The sequence below is a fragment of the Prunus mume genome, linkage group LG6 (genome assembly GCF_029339155.1).
Source record: "Prunus mume cultivar Tortuosa linkage group LG6, ASM2933915v1, whole genome shotgun sequence".
NCBI classification, from domain to species: domain Eukaryota; kingdom Viridiplantae; phylum Streptophyta; class Magnoliopsida; order Rosales; family Rosaceae; genus Prunus; species Prunus mume.
The window spans coordinates 23,593,502-23,618,854 of NC_142703.1; the positions used below are offsets into that span (position 1 = coordinate 23,593,502).

A 25,353-nucleotide genomic window follows, 5' to 3' on the forward strand; every position below is an offset into this window, starting at 1 on the left:
CTGTAGTTTCTGTTATATTTTGTAGTTCTTGTTTTGGCTATGCTGATCTTTCAATTTCATGTCAAGTTGATGCATATTTTCTGGTATATTCTGTTTTTTGCATTTTAGTGAACCACAAACGGCATTGCAGTTTCTGTGCTTCTTGAATGTTGCTCATTTCACGCCATGTTGTTCAGTAGTTTCTGTTATGTTTTGTAGTTCTTGTTTTGGCTATGCTGATCTTTCAATTTCATGTCAAGTTGATGCATATTTTCTGGTATATTCTGTTTTTTGCATTGCGTGAAAGACAAACTGCATTGCGATGAACCTACAAGCGCATTGCGATGAACCACAAACCGCATTGCGCTTCTTGAATGTTGCTCATTTCACGCCATGTTGTTCAGATAGTTTCTGTTATGTTTTGTAGTTCTTGTTTTGGCTATGCTGATCTTTCAATTTCATGTCACGTTGATGCATATTTTATGGGATATTCTGTTTTTTGCATTGCAATGAAAGACAAACGCATTGCAATGAACCACAAAGCATTGATGAACCACAAACCGCATTGCAGTTTACGTACTTCTTGAATGTTGCTCATTTCATGTCATGTTGTTCATAGTTTCGTTATGTTTTGTAGTTCTTGTTTTGGCTATGCTGATCTTTCAATTTCATGTCAAGTTGATGCATATTTTCTGGTATATTATGTTTTTGCATTGCGATGAAAGACAAACCGCATTGCGATGAACCTACAAACCGCATTGCGATTCTACTTCTTGAATGTTGCTCATTTCACGCCATGTTGTTGATAGTTTCTGTTATGTTTTGTAGTTCTTGTTTTGGCTATGCTGATCTTTCAATTTCATGTCACGTTGATGCATATTTTCAGGATATTCATTTTTGCATTGCAGTGAAAGACAAATTGCAGATGAACTACAAACCGCATTGCGCTTTCTGTGCTTCTTGAATGTTGCTCATTTCACGCCATGTTGTTATGTAGTTTCTGTTATGTTTTGTAGTTCTTGTTTTGGCTATGCTGATCTTTCAATTTCATGTCAAGTTGATGCATATTTTCTGGTATATTCTTTTTTTACATTTTAGTGAAAGACAAACTGCTTGTAGTCTCTATAGGGGCTGTTTCGGGTTGCATTATCCTAATATTGGTAAGTAAACAGTGGCTTATGCAATGCATTTTGAGTTCTAGGCAATGCAGTTTCCCTTTAGTGCAATGCAGTTTCTGTTTTATCCTAAGCAGTTTCCAACCTAATTTATGATATATCTTGTTTTTGAACTGTGCAGTTTCTACTGTGTGAGAGGACAAACATAATACAACCAATCCTGGGCAAGGAGAAAGAAACTCCTGCCATTCTTAAATGGAGTCTTGTGGAACTCCACACAAGATTCAACCAAATAAAGGACTTGAATGACATCGAGGTATGCAATTTATCGCATGTTCTACTTTAATGTATCTTGAATGTGAATCCATGCTAAATCATTCTCATTGTACAGGGTATTTTCAAAACTCCTAAAAAGCGAAAAACTACCAGGGAAGAGGAAGACACTGTTGACAAGGTAATTAAAATCATACTGTGCATTGCAGTTTGTGTTTTCTACATTGCAGTTTGTATTTTATCCAATGCAGTTTTTGAATCATTCAATCTCATTGTACAGGGTATTTTGAAAGCATATAAACAGAGAAAAACTACCAGAGAAGAGGGAGACCCTCGTGACAAGGTATAAGAATCTCTAAACAGAGAATTATGCATTGTGGTTTCCATTTCCTCCAATGCAGTGCAGTTTCTAATTAGTTTCCGTTCAATATGCAGAAAAAAGAAAAAGAAGACGAAGGACAACAAAGAGAAGCAGAGGAAGCAGAAGACCAAGGAAAACCTGATAATGCTGATCAAACTCCAGAATTAAAAGAGGATGGAAAGAAGAAAATGTTTGAGAATGAAGCTGGAAATGAACCTCTTGCAATTCAAGACCTCTTGGTGAAGTCCATGACAGACCAAATCAACTATCGCCAATGTCAAGATCCTACCTTCATTTGCCCAGAAAGATTACAACTGTGGAAGGATGAAATAAATGAAGACAGTGAGAAGAAAATGAAGGAATTGTGGGATATATTTATCCAAGGAGAAAAGAGATCAAAGGAGTTGGAAGCGAAGTTGGCAACATACGTAGAGAAATTAGATAATGAAGAATATGTGACTGCCACCATGACAGTGGAATCTACAGTTCAGCTTCAGGAAATACAAAATCTAAAGAGGAGGATTGCAGAATTGGAAGGCAAGGAAACTCGTATTGACATGGAGAAGATTGCCAAGAAAAAGGAGATTGAAGAAAAGTACAAGGTAGAAATTCAAAGCTTGTTCTCAGACCCAACAGTCTTTGAAATGGAGATGGATCTGCCTACAACACAACCAACACAACCAGTTGAAGAGCAAGAAGAAGAAGAGGAAGAGAAAGAAGAACACAAGAAAGAAGAAGAGAAGCAACAAGAAGAGAAAGAAGAAGAGAAGAAGCAAGATGCTCCAACACCTGATGTTCCTTCAAGAGTACTAAGGCTGAAGAATAGAGAAAGAAAGAGGCTTCAAGCATCTTGCTATGTGTACGAAAAAAATAAGAAACCAAAAAAGAAGGCAAAAAAGGATGATGAAGAACTACCACAATTCAAGCTTATCTCTTCGGAGGAGCAATCAACACAAGAGGATCCTCAAAATCAGAAGGTGGTATGCAATTACTGCATTCAAGCTTTGCTTTTTCTGCATTGCACAAATAGAAACTGCAATGCAGTGTTATCTGCTTTACAGAAACGAAAACTGCATTGCAGTTTCTGTTTTATCAAATGGAGTTTCTAATTAGTTTCCTTTCAATCTGCAGTTAACACAAGAGGCATCAGCCCGATGCCACAAATCCAATTCCTGATCCCCAAAAGGAACGAGCCTTCATGATTCAATACCTGTAGGTATGCAAGAATCAAATGATGAAGATGAAGGAAAAAAAAAGCCAACAAAGAAAAAACTAGGATGGGGTCAAAATAGGGTTTGGCAAAAATTCCAAATGAGGACAGGGACAGAATTCAAGAATACTACTTAAGTACTCAACCTAGGTAATATCTCTATTCCAAAAGAACAACTCTTTCATCTTTTAATTACAATAAACTAAAACTAATCTTGTGAATTTCATGTATTCGAATCCGCAGTGATAACTTTTGGGCAGGACTCGATAATGAGAAAGTGACAAACCATGATATCAAAGATATTGTATGGGACCTGGAACTGTCACAAAACGCAAGTATAAAATACTAATTCTATAACACACTGCACTGCATTTTTTATTTGTGCTACCTATATTACCCGTTAATAATTCCATTTTTCTCCAATCAATGTGAAACAGGTTATTGAGGCCTATATCCAAATAGAGGAGGAGAAAATAGGGCCCATGCAGACAGATAGTCCACAGTACATGTCTACATGGACTTGGGTAAGAATTATTTTGAAAATTCAAAGTTGTTTAAACAGACACGGCACTGCAGTTTTCGAAAAATATATACTAACAAATTGCCATTCAATGATAGCAGGCTTACATGCAAACCTTTCTAGAACCAAATTGGCATAGGGCCCTGTATGAACACTTACTTGAAAAACTCGGGAAATGCAATGTTCTCTTCTTCCCGATCATTTCAAGTTCTGAGTTCCACTTTACACTTCTCACATTTCACAAAATTGAACGAAAGTGGAGACACTACAATCCCCTTAAATCGTTGGGATCTAGAAAAGAAGAAAAGTGTATTGACATTGCTCAAAATTTTGTAAGTGGAATGAAATTGTCTTAATTTCTCAGCACAAACACAAACAGAAACTGCAATGCAATTTCTGTATTATAATCGCTTAATTTCGGACCAAAACTATAATATGCAATGCACTGATTACAATTTCTTTTTCTCTTTTTTTCTTCTTCTTTAAACAGGTTAATATTGTTGAAGGGTGGCTAGAATATATCAGACCACAAGCACAAGAGTTCTTAGAAACTAAAAAAATACCAAAACTTGTGAAGCAAAAAGAAGGGCCCCCTACACCTGCACAGGTTGATTTGTCCCCAAATGAAGAACTCACTCTAAATTGGATTCTGCAAAATCCATATCAGTTTCCATTTGAGGATGACACAGAATGTGCTCAACAAATTCATCTTCGTAAGAATTGTGTCTACTCAACCATTCATTACAATTTGAAATCATTCAAAACCAAAAGCTAATCTCGTATTCATTTGCAGATTGGATTGCGGCATGTTCATCATGTTCTACATGGATAAAATAGCACAAGGACAGCCCATTCCAAAAAGTGTGGACAAGAATTTCATGAATGAATATCGAGCACAATATGTCACAAAACTCCTACACCACAAACACTGTGTAATTAATCGTCTCTAGTGATTTGCCTTTCGTTAACTCAAGACAATATGTATCTTAATTCTTGTGGATGTTTGTAAATATTTCTAGTTATGGTATATGGGAACATATTTCCTATACATATAAACTGTAATATAATCATGGAACAGGATGCAACAAAACGAAAGGGAAACAACAAACTGCACTGAATTTTCTGGTCAAATCGCAACAAATTAAAAGCTGCGGTTTTCGTCTCGAACAATTATTCGAAAATTATTACGAAATTGAATTATCGAACAAGAAAGCTGCTTTCTAATCAAATCTGCCGCTCAAACGGTAAAGGCATAATCAAAGTACTAAAACTAATATCAAATCACATTTAAGTAGGTCAGCAGTTGTAACATTCCAATATACTTGCAAAAATTATTCGAAATTGAATTATCGAACAAGAAAGCTGCTGCTTTACGTCAAAATCTGCACTGCTCAAAAGGTAAAGGCATAATCAAAGTACTAAAACTAATATCAAATCACATTTAAGTAGGTCAGCAGTTGTAACATTCCAATATACTTGGAAAAATTATTCGAAATTGAATTATCGAACAAGAAAGCTGCGCTTTGTCAAAATCTGCCTTCTTGCTCAAAAGGTAAAGGCATAATCAAAGTACTAAAACTAATACCAAAACACATTTAACTCCATGAGCAGTTATAACATTCCCATAGACTAGCAAAAAGTATTCTGAAATTGAATTATGGGACAAGTTCGGTTCAAAATCTGCAACAAATAAACAGAAGCTGCAGCTGCAACAAAATCTGCTCAAATCTGAAAACAAGCTTTCAATGGCAGTCAAAAACAAATATCCACTCATGAAACAATTGTATAATTTTTATTAACTTCAAAAAAGAATCATAATATCCAATTAGAAGCTGTGTAGCCAATTAAAAGCAACTAAAACTGCAATGCAGGTTTTGCAAAAGTGCAATCTGAAACCGACTATACATTCATAAACCATATCTAACGTAAGCAATCGTCAACTGAGAAGGAATGTTCATATCACAGCCTTGCAAGTCTTCCTATTATGCCCAGTAACACTAAACCGACTGCATTTCAATGGCCTTTTAAATTCACCAAAAGCTTTGATCCTCTTTGTTGGTGGTCTTCCTGGCCTCTTTGTAATTGGCGGAAGCACAAATCCAAATGCAAAACTGTTGCTGCCCAAGCCTTTCCCAATATCCGGAATAGGAAAAATAGGACTCTCATAGGCTTTTCGAAAGAAGTCAGTCCTATAGTAACACTCCACGTAATCATAAATTGAATCTTTCTTTGCTAGAATTGCAGCTACCGCATGCGTGCAAGGAAAACCGTCAATTTGCCAAAGACGGCAAGAACAAGTCCTTTGCTCAAGATCAACCATCACAGAATAATCAGCAAATACTTCAAAAACAGTGAAACTAGAACGACGAACTACCCAAGTCCTACCGGCCTCCGCATTTTCCCACAGTCTAGTTTCCATCTCCGGACACAAAATTGTTGTCCACTTCTCCGCTTCAATTCGTCGTTGAGAATTCAATACCATCAATTTATGTCGAATCCCTTCTATCAAAGGTAGCACCGGCAAATCTCGAAACACACCAACCCAATTATTAAATGACTCCGCTAAACTATTTGCCATCTCCCCATACCGCATTCCTTTGAAATATGCGTTCGCATAGTGATCTCTAGACAAATCAGATATAAATGTCTTCACTTTCGAACTCCCAACAATCACCAACTCCTCCATTGCTACCGTAAACTCTTCCTCTGTAACAGTATATGCGCACCTACTAAATAAATTGATAACACGGTCCTGGAGCAATTTCTCATAACCTGACTTCGGGTACTTCGATATCAAATTCTGTTTGAGGTGATAGTAACAGTAAGAATGAGGCCATCCAGGAAACACAAACCCCATTGCATTTAACAAACCTTGATTGCGATCCGAAAAAAAGGTCACCACTCTCCCCATCGGTAGCAAAATAGAAGCCAAATGTTGAAGAAACCAAGTCCAATTCTCCTCCGTCTCAGAATCAACAACTCCAAAAGCTAGAGGATAAAACCCTGCAAAACAAAACCAAAAGCACAAGTATAAGCAAAAAAGGAAAATTGCAATGCAGTTTTTGAAAACAAATCTGCTCAAATTTGAAAGGAAACCAAAAGACAAATCCATGATCCAAGTACTAAAACTAAGTTTAAAACACATTTAAGTTCATGAGCAGTTGCAACATTCCCACAGACATACAAAAATTACTAAGAAAATCGAATTATGAAACAAGAAACTGCAATGCGTTTCTAAAAATTGCAACAAATGGAATCGCAATACATTACAGTAACCATACCTTGATTTCCATTCTTTCCGGAAGCACAGAGAAGCTGCCCCTTGTACTTGCTCTTCAAAAACGTAGCATCAACGAACAACAAGGGTATGCAATATTGAAATCCAGCAATGCAACCGCCAAACGACACAAAAAACCGTCTAAAGCGATTAATTCCAGCTTCACATTCAAGAGTGCAGAGAGAACCAGGGTTAGTTTCCTTTACGGCGTCCGCATACCACACTAACTCGTTGAAGGACTTCGACTCATCACCGTGAACGTTCAATTTAGCTAACTCTTTGCCAAACCATGCATGGTAGTATGAAATGTCTATACCATAATAATATTTGAACTCGTGTATAATCTCAACTGGCTTCAGCTCTAGTTTTGCACGAAATTCTGTCCACAATGAGGGAAGACACCACACAAGACTTCATCATCTTACTCTTTGATTCCCGTATCCGACCCACACATGTATGCACATTATTTAATGTCCGAATTACAAAACAGCCAGTAGCTTCACAACGAGAAGCATAAACACGCCAGCTACAACCCTCCAATTTCTTATTCGAACAAATAGTAACCACTCGCTTCTTGTCATTGCCGGCATATAAAAAATTAAATCCTACTTCAAGAGCGTACTTGCACAATTTCAAACGAACTCCTTGCACCACCGTCAAACTTCGCCCTACATGATGTATGTACGTCTCCCACTCATTCGACAACAAAGGCTTAGCACTTGCTCTCTTCGACTTGCCCAAAATTCATTTCGTCTTCGACAAGATACTAGAACACGACGAGTCGCCCTTTTCACATGCTATCAACTCCTTATTTGCACAAAAATCACCACTATATTCACTGCTCCAGCATAAATCCTTCACTAAAATATCAACACTCTTCTCATTTGATACAAACAAAAATGACCTCATCATGTCCAAATCACTATCCGTTTCTAGAAAACAACTCGGATAACTGGGCAGCGAATACCGTAATGTAAAACAACCCAACTGCAAACCCTTAAACCTTAGACACAAAGTCTTCAAAATATCAACCATGGATGACTCTAATGAAACTGAAAACATAATGGTTTCCGACTTATATGTGCACTTGGCAATGACACACACCTCCATTAGCCTTGAAAATGCAAACAAAACAACAAACAAAAACAGAAAACAATTTAAATCAGTAAATAATGTACATGAGCAGTTGTAAAATTCCAATAGACTTCCAAATATTAGTCGAAATCGAATTATGAAACAAGAAACTGCAATGCGATTTACCAAAGTACTAAAACTAATATCAAAACACATTTAAGTAGGTCAGCAGTTGTAACATTCCAATATACTTGCAAAATTATTACGAAATTGAATTATCGAACAAGAAATCTGCGCTTCGTCTCGAACAAGAAATCTGCTGCTTTACGTCAAAATCTGCATCTTTGCTCAAAAGGTAAAGGCATAATCAAAGTACTAAAACTAATATCAAATCACATTTAAGTAGGTCGTGATTGTAACATTCCAATATACTTGCAAAAATATTACGAAATTGAATTATCGAACAAGAAATCTGCGTTGCGATTTAGTCAAAATCTGCGCTCAAAAGGTAAAGACATAATCAAAGTACTAAAACTAATATCAAATCACATTTAAGTAGGTCGTGAGCAGTTGTAACATTCCAATATACTTGCAAAATTATTACGAAATTGAATTATCGAACAAGAAACTGCGATTTACAGTCAAAATCTGCTTCTTGCTCAAAAGGTAAAGGCATAATCAACGTACTAAAACTAATATCAAATCACATTTAAGTAGGTCGCAGTTGTAACATTCCAATATACTTGCAAAAATTATTCGAAATTGAATTATCGAACAAGAAATGAGACAGATGTAGTTTATGACAGAAAATCAAAACAATTCGAATAGAAACCAAAAGGAAACCACGATAAAAGTACTAAAACTAAATTCCATAAACATACAAGTCGATATAAACGAAAACAGGTTTTAAAGTACTCATACCTCAAAACTTAGGATGCCAAAAATCTCCACAACCAAACGACTTAAAATCAAATCGATCACGAAGCGAAGAATATAGGGTTTAGCATTGAACGCCACAAGATCGCGCCGCAAAATCGAGCCGCAAAAGCGAGCTCGAAATACCCGAACTAAGGAGAATGCAATCACCCAAAATCGGTCATTCAAAGATGCAAATCGTCGAGCAGCGTAGCGAAAAAGAAGATAAAAAGCGAAGAAAATAAAAGCAAAACCTACCAGAAAATTGAGCTCCAATGGCGTAACCCAAACGAAGAAGAAATGAACAAAAAGAGAAGGAACTCGCGTCGTTTAAACGCGTTGAGAGGCAAAAGCGTCATTTACTTTGTAGGTTTGGATGGTTTTTTAAGAGAAAGGGTAGAATTGTCTTTTTATTTGTCATTTTTAAGCTAACGAATCCAAGCCTAATCTAAAATAGCTATTTTTTATTAAGTATTAAAACCCAAACTAAAATACCTAATATCTCACTTCCTAATTAGTAAACTTAATTATGTCTAATACCTAATTTTCCTTAGACAATAAAACTCCTCAAATGCACTCCATCTGGCGGAGTCCCTGTTTCTTCCGCCTTTTTGTACTTTCTCCCGGTCGAGTTGTATCTCCCTCCCTCGCAGAGACAGATAGAGAGAGGAGAAACCACAATCCTCTCTCTCTCTCTCTTTCACTACGCAATCCCCAATTCACACAACAGTCAACCCCAAAGCCAAGTCAAAGTTATGGACTTCCACCGAAACCACCACAGCACTACCTCCCCCACATCATCTGCCTCCTCCACCACTACCACCACCATCCCCATTCCCAACCCTAACCCTAACCCTAATCCCTCCTCCAACTGCATCTCTACCGACGACCCAATGCACTCCTGGTGGGAGTCCATCTCCAAGGCGCGCTCTCGCATCCACTCCTTGTCCTCTCTCCTCCCCCCTTCTCTCTCTTCCTGTCTCTCCTCCCTCGCCGACTCCGACCGCCCGGCCCTCTCCCTTCTGTCCTCCCTTGAGTCCTACGACGCCGTTTCTTCCGCCCTATCCTCCCCTCTCTCCGGTTCAGGATCCGACCCCCTCTGCCACTGGCTCTACGACACCTTCCTCTCCTCTGACCCCCATCTACGACTCGTCGTTTTCTCTTTCCTCCCTGTCCTCTCTGGCCTCTACCTCTCCCGGGTCCATTCGCTCTCCTCTGACTCTCCGTCTCTTCCTTCCCTCGCCGGCTTCGAAGCTGTTCTCCTGGCCCTCTACGCCGCCGAGACCAAGGCTCGAAACGGCAAGCCTGTTGTCGTTTCGATCCCCGATCTCTCTCAGCCCTCTCTCTACCACACCCCTCGAGATCACAAGCCCAACCCCCTCGCTGCCGCTATTTCCCCCCACCAGTCAATTGGGGTTTTGTCGCCGCCTCTGGAGCCCCAGATCGCCGTCAAGTCCACCAAACGTGCCTGCATTGTCGGCGTTGCCCTCGATTCCTATTACAAGCACATTTCCCAGATGCCCACTTGGTCCAAGATTGACTTTTGTCGATTCCTAGCTTCTTGGGCCGGCCAGAATTGCCATTGTCTGCACCAAGTCGGTGACGATGATAACAGTGAGCCCGACATTACTCCGGCATTGTTCTTGGAGGGCGGCAATGAGATTGACGATGTGACTGAAGAAATGGATCAGTTAATGAGATTTGAGAAGAAAAATATTTGCAATGGTGTAGTTTTGGAGTCAAAGGGGTCAATTATTCCATTACCTTGGGAGCTTTTGCAGCCAGCGTTGCGAATAGTGGGGCATTGTCTGATGGCCCCATTGAATTCTCATGACATTAAGGACGCGGCTTCTGTTGCAGTGAAGCGATTGTATGCTCGGGCATCTCATGATTTGGTGCCACAGGCGATTTTAGCTACTCAGAGCCTAATTCAGCTAGATAAGAGGGCACGGGAGTCTGCCAAGGCTACTGCGGCTGCTAATTCGTCTTCAAACGCTAACACCCCAAGCAAAGCTAAGAACCCCGAAGTACTTTTGGTCTCAAAATGAGTAAGTGGTTGGTTGGTTTGTATTCTATTTGGTTTTGCAGATTGCAGGTACTGGATGTTGTATAGCTATATATTCGACAGTTAGCAGTTGCTATAGGTTACTGTTTTATGCATGTCAATCGGTTTTTGTTTGTAGATCCTAGTGTCATGTAACTTCTAATTAAAGGTTTGCTTGTGGCTAGTTTAATTTATGAACTATGCCCTTGTGTATTTTCTTCCAAGTGTTTCTTGAGTAATTATTGTTTTTCATTCATCTTGTACTCACAAAACATGATGAATGAAAGTTACAGATTATTGGTAATTTATACTGTTTGCCATTTACTTGTGTGTTGTGTTTGCATTCTGGTTCTGTCTTGTCATTGCAATGCATTCTGCACATTTTCTGAATGAATGTAGCTTTGTACAATTGATGATCATTTGCTTGTAATTGAGCTTTATATCATATGATTCTGTTATGCTCTATTTACTTTGTTATTTGTTGTTCACTTCACTGATCCCGTACTTTTGTGCCTTCTGATCTTTGTTTGAAATTTCAGTAATTGTATATATAGTATGAGTTTTATAGTATTAGTTCATATTGGTTTGTCTGTGTAATCATTGGGAATCCATGAACAAGTGGTGTCTAGATATGTTTGTCCCTAGTATTTGTTCATTTTACCACTCAGTTTGATAGTTGGGCATTGCTCCTGTGACTCCAAAGTCCTTTTAGCTCTTTATCAATTTCATTTTATGATTATGCCCAAGAGTAAAATTTCTCTGTTTTTCTGATTAGCCATTGCTTTGTTTCCTACTTGAAGCAATTTTTTTTTTTTTTTTTGGCTTGTGCTTGGTAAGGGGCTACGGTTCTACATCAACTGGCTCCTAGGTTTAACCATCTCCATTATTGGCCACATTTTGCTGATCTAAATAAGTTCTGTTTTGTACACTTTCAACTTTGTTTTGGACTCAGAAAATTATCCTACTTCTTTTTGTCTGCCAATATATTGGGGTAAGTATCTGTAGGCGATGTAGGGTTTAGTAAATGCAATTCCCTATTTTTGGGATGGAGGGTCCAGTGAAGTAGATTGTTAGGAGTGCTGAGAGTTAGTTGGATAGATGCATATTTTTACAATAATGCTTTTGATTCAGGTGAAATATGGTGTCCTTATCTGAGGAAAAGGGTGGTTTGGGTTTGGCAATTTAATTAAAAGAAATGAGGTACCACTTGGGAAATGATTGTGGAAATTGCGCTTGACAAGGATTCTTCTCTGTCCTCGCGAGAAAATATTAGACGTTGATGGTTTTGTCAGAGGCCTGGGATATTGCCAATGGAAAGACAGTTCTATCCATCCTTTCATTCTCGTCTTGCCAGCGTTTTTTGGTGTGAAATGGGGAAAAGGTCGATCTTTTGGGAGTGATTTGGGAAACGCCTTTTTGTATTTCTTTCCCTCACTTATGTAACTTTCGGCCTATACCTATGGCTAGAATGTTTGTAAGTTATTTTCCTCCAGTAAGTTGGGATTTTGGTTTCTGTAGAAACCTAGGGAATTCTCTTGCCATTCCTCTGTTGCAGAGTTATGATACAAGTTCTTGCTTGGATTAGGTTCAACACCTATTATATGGTTTAGGGGAGAAGCCTTCGGTTCATCTTTCTCCCTGATGGGATACTGTGAGTAGAAAAAGCGTTTAGAGAGCTGATCATTTTTTTCTTCATTGCCCTACTGCATTAAGTTTTATTGTGGTCATTGTTTAGGTAATAAGACCCTTACCAGAAAAAAGTAGATATTGTTTAGGTAAGCTGATTTGCTTTAGCTGATTCCCAGCACATTCGTAGCGCTGAGAGAGCTGATCATTTTTTCCTTCATTGCCCTACTACATTAAATTTTATGGTGGTCATTGTTTAGGTAATAAGACCCTTACCAGAAACAAATAGATATTGTTTAGGTAAGCTGATTTGCATTAGCTGATTCCAGCACGTGCACCTCGGTTTTTTATGAGCACAAGGTATTTGCGGTGGGTGGGAATCTGCTGGCTTTCTTTTCGGTAGTGGATTGAAAATAAAATAAGAAGGATCTCAAAACCTGTTTACGGGTTTGGGTTTCTTCCTAGTTTCCATTACCATGTTTTTCTATTTCTGCAGTGATGTAGGATATGGGGGAATTGAGTATTTAGGTAGTTTAGCAGAAGCAAAAACAATGGAAAACAGAAAATAGAACGAACAAGGATAGGTCTGGAATCACTCCAGGGGATTGGCTTCACCCCAAGGAGTCCAATCTCTGGAAAATAAAATTTTCTTAATATCTCAACAACTGAATTTTAAAGAACTACATGGGGGTATTTATTGCAAACTAAAACCTAGAGACAATAGGATAAAAATCCCTTATTGAAACAGGAATCCTAATCCACCGAGGAACTAATTCAAATAAACTAGGAAACTTAAATAAAATCCTACTAAAATCTAGAGAATCTAGGAAACTAACTAATGATGTCTGCATCATGCGGGTTGTAAGGCTGTTGTTGTTTAGCCTGCAGATCTTGATTACTTTTTTTTTTGGTAAGGGTAGTTGGCCATTAGTTCTGGTGTGTTTCTTTTGGTGGAAAATTTACTGTCCGTTTGTACCGAGTATGAGATTTCATTACACATCATGTTTTCTTGACAGAAATAAATAATGATAGACTGGTGGTCTGTCTACCTTTATGATTAATTCCCTGGCATTATTTCTGTCACATATTACTGGTATTCTGAAAGCTATACTTGTGACAGCGTTTTTTGGTTTTTTGGTTTTTTTTTTTTTTTTTTGTTTCCTTTTACTGGTGTAATTTTTATAGGGGTGGTTGCGGTTCGGTAACCGCGAATTTTTACTCAAACCGCAAACCGACCGACTATTTGCGGTTTGGTGATTTTTGAAACCTCAAACCGACCGCGTTTTGCGGTTTAAAACCGCGAGTTCTCAAGCATTCACAAAAATATAAATTCACAACCTAAATAAATAAATACACAACCTCAATTTCTCAAACATATATAAATTCACAATCTCATCAACTTCTCAAGCATTCACAACCTAAGAAAATTAAAGTTACAATTCCAAGCATTCCAATTAAAGTTAAACTTCTCAAGCATTCCAATTCCAAATCCTTTAAAGTTATAAACCAAAAGGAAAATGCAAAGCAAAATGAATTAAAGTTACAACAAAAAAGAAAAATTCAATTCAAAGTTAATTAAAGTTACAAACTAAAATGAAAATGCAATGCACCAGTATTACAAACTAAAGTTACAAACTCAAGTGTTGGTGGTGAGTGAATTTGAAGAACCCCGTTGTGTTGTTTGAGCACCAATGTTATTTACAAATAAAACAACATAGTATAGTACATTTTATTATAAGAAGCATAAATAATATTAGTACAAATAAACTAATTACTTACAAGTTGTCATATGTTCCATTTCCTTGTAAAATTCAACTTCATCATCCGTGTGGCTATACTTTGCGGTTTGCGATAACCGCAAGTTTTGAAAATCAAATACATAACCGCAACCGCAAATGCGGTTCGGTTCTTAATACCGCAAATGCGGTTCGGTTTACCGCGATTGCGGTTTCATTGTAAATTATCGGTTGGTTTTTGCGATTTTTCGGTTTTTCGGTTTAAAATGCCACCCCTAAATTTTTGTATGAAGTTATCCTTGTTTCGTTTTGTCCTTTCATTTCTTTTGTGTTTTTGTTGGTGGAGGCTCTCTCTGTTGCATACTTCTTCACTTTGTGCCCAAGTAAGAAATGCTCTAAGGACTGCCAAATTTAGAGCTCTTCTATTTCCGTGCCCATCATTTGTAGTAAAGTTTATTTGCTTGGAGAGAAATTCTATAGGTACACTCTGAATAAAGTTTAGTTAATAAGTTGGAACCACATAGTCTTGCATTTCTAGAAAATACCTGGTTTTACCTGGCTGCGAGACTCAAGTAGCGGTGAACTTTTTCTATTTGACTGTAACACCACCATGCGGTGCGATTGTAGAACTAGTGCTTGGTTAACGAAAGGGAAATCTATAGATTTATGCCGCTATATTGGCTAATTAATTAACGAATGAAGCAGTCACTTGAAGTGACATAAGAAACCAAATATAAGATTTAGAAGGGAAACAATATCAGATGGTTACCAGTTCGTAAATATACGACCTAATAACTACTACTAATATTCAAAGCAGCCACAACCGTAGTCCATCCTCTATATATCTAATGTGATCTCTATCTCCGCCAATGGGGTCTAGTACAGTGGACTAGCAGACCATTGGCCTCAGGTTCAAACTCTCATTGCACCTTGCTAGTGTGTGTGAGATACCCCCCCTCTCCCTTGTACTTAATCACCTGTTTAATTGAACTTTTATTCTAAAATTCTTGTTCTTCATCGTAGACTTGAGTTGCGAGTGATTGTTATTTGATATGGAATGTGTGTGTTCGACATAGCAGCATATCTCTTTTAAGTATTTCGCGATTAAGAGCTGTGAATTGAATTGCAAAGCTTGGACATAGTCTGTGATTGCTTTACATGAATTTCCTGTTCTTGGTTGCTTACTTGATTTCTAAATATTTTATTTTATGCCTTAACTAGGATGACTAAAGTATCTAGGAATAACTGGCTGTGTGACATGTACTTGAGAGAACTTGACAACATATGTGCGATAACTCAAACATTTGTCTGGAAATCTTCCTCATTCATATGGTAATCTACAAATTAACAATTAGAAACTAAGGTTAGGAATGGTAGTGGTGGATTCTTAGTTTTCGTGTTTCATCATATTGGTTTCTTTATAATATATATTTTTTAAAAAATAGACTTGGTTGATTATTTGTTTACAATTTTAGTTGATTCATTCTATAATATTCAAATCAGTTAGGGCTCTTTTGGTTCACAGATTGAACTTCCAGGGAATGAAGTTCCCGTGTCTAATCCCACGAGATGAGAATAGAAGATGTTTGTTCTCATGTTTGGGAATGCTGGGAAATGAGGACTAGGAAGGTCCATCATCTCCCATTCCGTGTTTGGTTTGTGTTTGGTTTGTGTATTAGGAATGAAAAAAATTTAGTTTTCCAACAATTCCTTTGATTTTTTATTATTAAAAGTTATTATTATGAAGAGTTTTTTATAGGCTCAATATTCAAAAGGGTTAATTGTTTTATTAATTCTTGAACTTAGAACCGATTTGCATTTGAGTCCCTTAATTTTCAAAATTGTTTCCGTGGTCTTTCAACTTAAGTTTCATTAGGACAAATAGTCCTACCGTTAATTTTGTTAACATTTCTATTAAATGTAAAGGTAAAATGGTATTTAGATTTATTAAAATCAGTTTGAATTTTTTTTATATTTGAATTTTTTTTATATTTATTTTCAATTTATTAAAATATAAATAAAATTTAAAAACAAAATAGAAAAAATATTCATCTCTCTCTCTCTCTCTCTCTCTCTCTCTCTCTCTCTCTCTCTCTCTCTCTCTCTCTCTCTCTCTCTCTCTCTCTCTCTCTCTCTCTCTCTCTCTCTCTCTCTCTCTCTCTCTCTCTCTCTCTCTCTCTCTCTCTCTCTCTCTCTCTCTCTCTCTCTCTCTCTCATTGATCTAAGACAAATCTTGCTTGAGAGGACAGTTGACTTAAGATTAATAAGGTGTTCTATGAGTCCTCAGAAAGCAGAACTCCAACTAGGCCACGAACTCGCTCTCCTCTCTTTACTTCTCCAAGTCTGTCATTAAGCTGATGCTCCTCGGTAACACAAAGATTATACATCAACCCCTCTGTCTTGCCCTTTTCCATCCATCTAATCATCCAGCTACAGATTTGAATGCAAAGAGTAAGGCGCAGAGGTAGAAAAAAGGCACTTTATGGGGGCTTTCTCAATTAACCCAAGCTATCCTTGTCTTACATGTATTCCGGTTCCATGTGTGATTTGCCCTTGTGTTGTGTGTGTGTGTGTTAGTGTGTCTCTCTCTCTCTCTCTCTCTGTGCGACCCAAGACCCATTTGTGCCTCCCCCAACCATATCCACTGTGTGTGTGTGTGTGTGTCTCTCTCTCTCTCTCTCTGTGCGACTCAAGACCCATTTGTGCCTCCCCCAACCATATCCACCCTTGCTAGCTCTTTGCGCCCACCAACCCTGCAACCCGTTGGTGCAATTTTCATGGGTCTGTGCAAGAGAAAGGGGTTTGGGGAAAGAGCTTTAGGTTTCAAACAACCCAGATTTTAAGTGGGGTGTGGAGGTTGGTCGGAGATTAAGAGAGAAGGTGGTGATGATAGAGCTTGGGGTTGCGATGTTGGTAGGGTTCGAATCTAGCGGAGAATGGGGTTGTCACTGGCTGGTGGGATTTCAATCGAGGATTTGGGTGATGCTTTGCTTCAACAAAATGGTGGCCATGGTGGGACAGTAGGATTGGAGACAAGGTTGCCAAGAAATAAGAGGAAAAAGAAGGGGCAAGTGGGGAAATTTTTTATTTTTTAATTATGATTTTATTTATTTATAGTTTTTAGGAATAAGAACTAATTTTTAGTTTGACTGAGGATAGGAATAAGAATTTTTTATTTTTAGTTTCTAATTTTTTATTTTATTTTTTGGGTGAAAGGAATATTCAAAAATTGGAAATTAAAAATAATACAAAAATATCATTTTACCTCTGCATTTAACAGAAAAAATTAACAAAATTGACGGGATCTTTTGTCCTAACGAAGCTAAAGTTGAAGGACAACGAGAATAATTTTGAAAATTGAGGGACTTAAATGCAAATCGGATCAAAGTTCAAGAACAAATAAAACGAATAACCCTATTAAAAAATTATAACAGGGGTAAGTTAGTCCAAAAAAATGAATTAAATGTGTTCAAGATCGAACAATCCATAAGAGCATTTCCAGACTAAAGGTGGACTCGGGGGGTTGGTTTGGGCAAAAGTGGTTTCGACAACAAAAGCAAGCCCGGGCAAATGATGCGACCACAGATCGGGCTTGAGGCCGCCTAAGCGGTGGCGTCGACGTGCCGCTACAACGCCCTCTTTCACGTGGCGTGGGCTCTCCGATCAGATTTTTTCAAGCAATCCAATGGCAGTCAATTTTTGTGCAATAAAAAAATGAAAAAAAATTGATTTTTTTTTTAAAATACCAAAAAATTATTGTTTTTCTTTTCTCTATACCTTATTTCCATTTTCAACATTTAAGTAAATGGAGTAATATAAAAATAAATGAATGTAAAAAAAATAAATGAAAGTAAAAGGCCTTTTACATTCATTTATTTTTATATTACTTCATTTACTTAAGTTTACAATGTAAATAAGGAAGTACTCCCTATTTGGATTCAAATAAAAATATTAGAAAATCAAATTCCCACCAAATCAAAATATGAAAAATCAGTTTTAGTGCAAAATACAATTTAGGCTAAAAATGATGGCTCATTAAGGCAATATATACTTCATACTAAAATCCTATAAAATCAAGTTTTCTTATTTGATGTGTAAGGAATAAAAGCCGCCAAAAATTATCTTGAAAAAATAATTATTCCGAAAAACCATTTTTCATACTTAGTCAATATTGCACCTTCACTTTTAACACCAAATCCTCATACATTTTTTTTCTTTCTATAAATACCAACCAATACAACTAATAAAATAAAATCTTATCCGAAAATATTATCCAAATTAATTGTTTAGGTAAAAAAATTTGTGAAAAAAAAATAAAAAAATGAACAGTATTTGCCATGGCAAAGGGCAATCTTGAAACACACTTTGTGGGGGGCTAGGCTAGCCACTATTCACCTAAATAGAAGCTGCCCTAGGGCTCCCTTTGCCATGGCAAGGGGCAAACTGCTGGAAATGCTCTAATTGGTGATAGTCCGATCGTCCATCAAATGATCAAATCTCGCCAATTTTAGGATACCATAGTACTTGGGAGGATGTGGGGATAATTTTGGGTCACCAATTGTCGGCTAACGAATAGCCACCAACGATGGTGGTTCATGGAATTTTCCAACGAATGTGAAACTCAAAATCAATGGTCAACACTTATGCCAAAAGATCAAGCACGATGATAGGAGAAGATTTTGTACTTGGATCAAAGTGATGGCGAGATTGGCGACAAAAGACTCTGTGGCCTTGAAACTTCTTGACTACGATTCTCTATCGATAGCAAGTCAACGACTAGGTGAGTTCGACTCCTCAGAGGATGGGGAACAACACCCACCCAACTTGGGCAACGATGGTGGTCGGAAACGGCGACAATGCCAACTCACAAAGGCATTTAACTACTTATTCCAGAATTTTTTCAACTTGAATCGGTGTCATTTGGTAGTTAATCGAAGAAAGGATTGTGGGTAAAGTGTAGGGCTGCCTAACAGGAACAAAACCGGACCCCAAGATTGTTGTTGGGAAGTCAAATTGTTGTGGGTTTCACTGTGCAGCCATCGAGTGAAGAAGAGAAAGAAGGAAGGGGAAAGAAAATTTAAAAGAAAATTGTCAAATCATGCTAAAATTTCAAATTTTAAAAGAAAATTTACATCGACTTTAAAAAGGTCGTCCCTCTGTTGAACCAAATTTAGACATCAACACAATGTTCTTGAATCTATTATACAGCCATTTAAATTACCACATTCATATTGAATGTCATTTATTAACTATCGCTTTAACAATTAATATTGAATGCATATTAGTACTGAGTTCGCTTTGCACAGCTTTGGTTACCATCATACATTAATTGGTTTTACACTCTTTTGTTTTTATTTTATTTTAGAAAAGCGATAGTAATTTATTGATAAAACAAAATTAAGTATAGAGCATCCATTGTGTCAAATATGAGTACAACTGTCCAATGACCAAACACAAAAACAATTTGGTTTGATCTGGAGTGAATTACGCTTAAAAATAGAAAGGCTTAAAACTCCGATTTGGCAGACAAAAGCGCTTGTACTCAAACTTACAATACATATCAATTGCGCAACAGAAGAAATGGCAAATCTGTATCGCAAAGTCGAAAAGTAAAATATAAACTTTAAAAAAACCTGAAAGAGTTTCTAAGAATTATTAGACTACAACAAACAAAAAAACAAGAACACCACTCCACATCCTCTCCTGCAAACCGAAAGACTCGTAGCACCATACTGACTAAACATATAGTGCTGCACCAGCTAAACCCAACCTAACACAACGCATCAACTTTCATTTTTCCAGCTCCAAATCAAGTGGCAACTGCATCATGGTGACTACGTTGATTTGTAGTGACTGCTTCAACAACACAACAAAACAAAAGAAGCTGGGTCAATAGCTACCACAACCCATCCATCCCAGTGACAAAAAAACCAGCAACACAGTCAAGTAAAAGATAGCAACATAAATTCACTAAGACCCCACAACAAAAACACACAAAACAAACAAACTCCAAGATCCAAACAAATATGGGCAAGAGGACCAAAAATCCATATGGATCTGAACCCCAAAAGTCTCCCCCAAAGATGAGGGAGGGAAGATTAGAGGAGGGGGAGAGAGTTAGAGAGACGACAATGGAGAGAGAGGAAAGGGGAAGAACTAGGAAAGAAAAGAGGAGGGGAAGATGGAGAAAAAGGAGAGGAGACAGAAAGGGGGCGAGAAGCCACCAACCCGCAAAGGGGACGGCAGCTGCTATAGTCTTTTGGGTTTATTATCAATAGGGAAAAAAACACAAAGGACAAATGCTGTAAAGGAAGCAATCTCATTAGCAGTATGGAGAACATAGGTAAAAACTTTCCTAGTGACGATACAATCTAAGAGCTAAAACGATTTTGAAAGAATCACTCTCGAAAATAACTTTATTATAACATCTTTCTACCACCATAGTTTTCCCGAATCTAGTTCGACTACATCAAGGACACAGTCAGCCAATAACCAACATGTTTCTCCTAAAGGGACTACGAACACCTAGCAAACTCAACCAAGTTTCTAGAATTATGAGAGAAAAATAAAAAAATCAGCAGAGTTTCTGGATTTTATTGAACAAACTGGACCAAGACTAAAAAACTAAAACATCGCTAACAAAAGGAAGAACAGCTACCGCTAATCTTCCTATGAGAAATGACATAGAGAGCTCCACCTAGTCACTCCACGGTCCTAATGCATGAATGAACGATAGATCTACAATGACCAATTAACAACATCTCAAATACCAGTTTGCAAGATGAAACACATCCAAAGCTAGCCCAGATTCGTGGCAGAGACAATTTATCTATCAAAGGAAGGCCATATCAACATAAACATATCAAAGGTAGACCATATTGGCATAGATCTCCTATAAGCCAAAGAACACCAAGGACCAGACAAGATTCGAGGGAATCATCTTCGGATTTGAAGCTTTCTTTCTTTCTAGTCGGCTAGGGATTTATCTTTTGCTCTTTGCTTCTTGTCCATAGTTTTAAGGAAACTATACAGGTTCTTCAATTGTTTTTAAATAAAAAAAATTTAAAAGACTAAATAGTCTGTGAATGAATTGGTGAATATTATTGAGTAGGATACTAGTCTTTTATACATATTGTTTCCCTATTTTCGGCCGGGGTGGCCGACAGAAGGAACTTTTGGTCCTTCTTCTTTTTTGAGTGCGGGGCGTGCCACCACCAAGCCCTGAATTTGGGTTTGAATGGAACGTGAGTAGATGGATGTGTTGCGTCCAAGATCTGACTTTAATCAAACGATTGTTTGGCCGAGCAAGGAATCTCCTCATGGCCTAGGTTCTTTCACTACCTCGAGGTCAAGACTTTATGTGAGTGACCAAATGATGTGAAGTGGGTGGAGATGAAGATTGAAAGTGAAACGTAATGAAACGAAGAACAAGTGCATGAAGTAAAGATGCTTAAACTTAAATATAATTTAAAGACAAATGAGTAAAGTAAAGTGTGAAAGATACATAACGTAAAGATGAGAATTAAAGTGTGACAAAATAAATCAAAGCGATAAGTAAAGCAAGAACGAAATGAAAGCGATAAGAACGATAAAGTAAAATGAACTTGAAATTAAACTTAATTGAAGTGCAATAACAATGAAAAGTAAAGCAATTGAAATAAACTTGAATTTAAATGACAAGAAAATATAAATTGAACGAGAATTTAAACTTACATTAAGAAAAGGAAGAACTCGCTACACTAGGTGCATGAAAAGTAAAATCCTAAGTCTAGGAAAAGAAAAGTGCGAGACAAAAGATAAGTTTGTCTGTCTGATGTTGTGTGTATTCTGTCTTCATCTGGTGAGGTTTATATAGGGCATTCGTCAGCCTATGGGCTGGCCATTGAATGGCCAAATGTCAACCCTTTAAAAAAATCTTTCCATTTGAGGCCCTTTGAATTCGTGGGATTATATTGGTTGAAATATTCTGATTGCTTGATTATCTCTTGTTTTGGGGTATGCTGAACTATCATCAATCTCCTTGATTTGTTTCTTTGTGAGGCCTCCATCACATGCACATTGACCTCCGAAAATCTTGGGCGTGAATCCGTGGCTTGGGCCTTGACCTCCGAGATTTCATCTTGACATCTGGTGGAACCTTGTGCCCCTTGAGTTTTTAGAATTCTAGAGTTGGCTTACCATCCGTCGATCATCCGCCAAGATGGGTGGTATGGGAACTCCAAATATTTGGATGTTGGGATTGGCCCTATATTGGACTATATTTGAGTTCTCAAATATTCGAATATCTGCCGAACTTCAACTCCCTTGGCTCGGCTTTGCTTGCCTAAGTGTTGAGAGGATGACGCCAAGGTGAGCAAAGAGAAAATTCGCCCTAGCCCAGCTTTTTGTAAGAGGAGTGGCCGACCAAGGTATTCAAGGAGTGTCCAGCCCAACTTTTTGAGAAAGAAGCATCGGCCATTTTTGTAAGGATATGCCCGGCTACTTTTGCAAGGATATGCCCGACCACTTTTGTAAAGGGAAGCGCTCAACCGCATTTTTAATAAGGCACCACGGCCTTTGAAGAAAACACCTCGGCCGCATTTTTTAAAAAGCACTTTGGCCGCTAGGAATTCTTTGACCGCTAGTAATTCTCGCCCACTATGAATTCTCCGCTGCTAGGAATTCTCCGGCCGCTAGGCATTCTTGGCCGCTAGGAATTCTTCGCCCGCTAAGAATTCTTCGGCCGCTAGGAATTCTTCGGCCGCTAGGAATTACGCAACTAGCTAGGAATTCTCAGCTGCCTAGATATTCTTCAGCCACTAGGAATTCTTCACATTATATCCGGCCGCTTGCCCGACTCATTCTTTCAGCCATGCAGCCTTGCCCATTCTCCTAGCCATGTAGCCTGACCGCATATTAGCAATTCAATACCCGGCTGCCTATTCTCCAAATCTTGAGTCATTCCGGCCGCAATAGACTATAGCTCGGCCGCTCGTGTTTTCGAAAGGTGCTCGGGTTGGGTGAATTTTCACCACCCCCAAACAATACCCAATGGTCAATCATGATCTTGAAAATTAGAGCTATACAAGAAATTATGTAATTACACTCCTATAGGAGAGGAATGAAATCACAAGTCAGAAGATCAATTTCCTCAATCACTTTAATGATACAATTTTCTTTCCTCAACAATCCCCTTTAAGTTACAATGTATGTTGATGATTCCCAACTTGCCAGGTAAAATTGTGAACTCTGTGTAGCCTAGTGACTTTGTGAAGATGTCTGCCGGCTGTTGTGAGGTAGATATAAGAGCCATCTTAATCATTCCATTTTGAACCTTTTCTGGCATGAGATGACAATCGATCTCTATGTGTTTTGTTTGCTCATAAAACACTAGATTTGAATCAATATGAAGTGCAGCTTGATTATCACGATAAAATTTGACTTGGTGTGAGTGACTTAATTCCCATGTCTTGTAAGATGGATTTTAACCAAGTGATTTCATAGGAAGTTGCAGCCATATAAAGGTACTCAGCTTCTGCACTAAAGCGTGACACAGTTGTTTGTTTCTTGGTCCTCCAAGAGATAAATGATTTTCCAAGAAATACACACTACTAAGTAGTGGATCGTCGAGTATCACGACATCGAGCCCAATCTGCATCACATAAAGCATTTAATTGAATGGTATTTCTTGCAGAAAGAAAGATATGTTGCCTTGGTGTGTGTTTGACATAACGCAAGACTCTATAGGCTGCTTCTAAGTGTGGAGTCTGTGGATTCCATGAATTAACTCGGAATGTGGACTGCATACATCAAGTCATGTCGCATGATAGTCAAATAGATTAGTCGCCCAACAAGTCTTCAATAAGAAGAAGGGTCACTAACCCAATCACCTTCATCTTGCTGAGAGATAGATTCTGCTCCATTGGGAAGGTTGCTGGCTTCACACCAAGATATCCAGCATCTTCAAGTATATCAAGAGCATACTTATGTTGTGAGAGGACAATTCCTTTGCTAGAACGGGCTACCTCTATGCCCAAAAATATTTCAATGGACCAAGGTCCTTCAATTTGAATTTCTCCATTAGGAATGACTTGGTCTCTTCAATTTCTTGTAGGTTGTTTCCTGCCAAAATAACATCATCTACATAGACAAGAAGGGCTGTGAATTTTCTACCTTGGCTTCGGACGAATAAAAAATAATCGGCTTTGGATTGTTGATAGCCAACTTGCATAAGGGTGGTAGATAGCTTAATAAACCATTGATGCGAGGCTTGCTTGAGCCCATACAATGATTTATGGAGTTTGCATACTTGTGTCTCACCCTTTCATCTGACACTTGAAGGTAAGGACATGTAGACCTCCTCATCAAGGTTACCATGAAGGAAACATTGTTCACATTAAGTTATTGAAGGTGCCAATGCTTGGTACAAGCGATAGCAAGGAGTAAATGAACGGTGACAAGTTTAACCACGAGAGAGAAAATCCCATGATAATCTAAATCTTCAATTTAACTATATCACTTAACGACCAAGCGAGCTTTGTAATGCTCAATGGAACTGTCAGGATTCAATTTTATCTTGTAGACCTATTTACAGCCAACAGGTTTCTTGCCATGAGGTAAAGGGTGAAGGGGCCATGTGCCATTAGCTTTAAGGGCAGCCAACTCTTGCTGTCAATATGATACTAGCTAAGATAACTAGGTGCATGTGTCGCACACTTAAACCATCCGGGAGAGACCAGTGCAATTAAGGGAGGTGAATGATGGAGGAGGAGAACCTGAGGCATTGAGTGATGATGATAAGTCAAAGAAATCAGGGGAGGAATGCTCGGGTATAGTGGTGTTTGAAGGTGTGGAAGGCACAGCAATAGTATCATTAGAGATGGATTCTTGGGCTTGGGGGAGCGAGAAGAGTTTGCAACTAAGAAGGAAAAGGAAAAATGGTTTCCTGAAATGAAACATCACGTGAGATTAAAAAAATTCCATCTGTTGAGATCATACACTCAATAACCTTTCGTGCCATATGGATATCCGAGAAAAAAACAGCAGGTGGCCATAGCATTAAACTTGATTGGTCGATAGGGATGCGTAGAAGCAAAGCATAAAAAACCAAACACTCGTAAATGGTCATAAGCTGGTTGTGTATGAAAAAGTGTTTCATATGGTGTTTTACCCTTAAGAACATGAGTGGACATTCTATTGATGAGATATGTGGCTTGAAATAGTAAGGCTCATGCTACATTGAGT

The 25,353-nt window shown here is 38.1% G+C and overlaps 3 protein-coding genes and 2 long non-coding RNA genes across 5 annotated transcripts; 4 read left to right on the forward strand and 1 right to left on the reverse strand.

Moving 5' to 3' along the window:
• The first annotated feature begins 1,109 nt into the window (after positions 1-1,109).
• Positions 1,110-1,710, forward strand: LOC148916518 (uncharacterized). The gene is made up of 4 exons (XR_016128236.1): positions 1,110-1,139; positions 1,276-1,410; positions 1,486-1,548; positions 1,648-1,710. It is a non-coding gene; the product is annotated as an uncharacterized LOC148916518 (long non-coding RNA).
• A 105-nt stretch (positions 1,711-1,815) lies between these two features.
• LOC148916519 (uncharacterized) lies at positions 1,816-2,904 on the forward strand. Its single transcript, XM_089055152.1, has 2 exons — positions 1,816-2,705; positions 2,860-2,904. The coding sequence occupies exons 1-2, from the start codon at positions 1,917-1,919 to the stop codon at positions 2,902-2,904; spliced, it is 834 nt and encodes a 277-aa protein (XP_088911278.1). The 5' UTR covers positions 1,816-1,916.
• A 141-nt stretch (positions 2,905-3,045) lies between these two features.
• On the forward strand, positions 3,046-3,731 carry LOC148916520 (uncharacterized). The gene is made up of 4 exons (XR_016128030.1): positions 3,046-3,088; positions 3,182-3,242; positions 3,376-3,462; positions 3,560-3,731. It is a non-coding gene; the product is annotated as an uncharacterized LOC148916520 (long non-coding RNA).
• A 1,681-nt stretch (positions 3,732-5,412) lies between these two features.
• On the reverse strand, positions 5,413-6,871 carry LOC148916521 (uncharacterized). Its single transcript, XM_089054918.1, has 2 exons — positions 6,740-6,871; positions 5,413-6,461 (listed from the first exon to the last, which is right to left on the reverse strand). The coding sequence occupies exon 2, from the start codon at positions 6,367-6,369 to the stop codon at positions 5,413-5,415; it is 957 nt and encodes a 318-aa protein (XP_088911044.1). The 5' UTR covers positions 6,370-6,461; positions 6,740-6,871.
• Positions 6,872-9,313: 2,442 nt separating this feature from the next.
• Positions 9,314-11,076, forward strand: LOC103335893 (hyccin). The gene has a single exon (XM_008238929.3). The coding sequence runs from the start codon at positions 9,480-9,482 to the stop codon at positions 10,770-10,772; it is 1,293 nt and encodes a 430-aa protein (XP_008237151.2). The 5' UTR covers positions 9,314-9,479; the 3' UTR covers positions 10,773-11,076.
• Positions 11,077-25,353: the final 14,277 nt, after the last annotated feature.

Coding starts and splice junctions, on each gene's coding strand:
- LOC148916519 (XM_089055152.1), top strand. CDS start 1,917: ATGTTTGAGAATGAAGCTGGAAATGAACCTCTTGCAATTCAAGACCTC. Junction 2,706..2,859: donor AGGATCCTCAAAATCAGAAG/GTGGTATGCAAT, acceptor TTCAATCTGCAG/TTAACACAAGAGGCATCAGC.
- LOC148916521 (XM_089054918.1), bottom strand. CDS start 6,369: ATGGGGAGAGTGGTGACCTTTTTTTCGGATCGCAATCAAGGTTTGTTA.
- LOC103335893 (XM_008238929.3), top strand. CDS start 9,480: ATGGACTTCCACCGAAACCACCACAGCACTACCTCCCCCACATCATCT.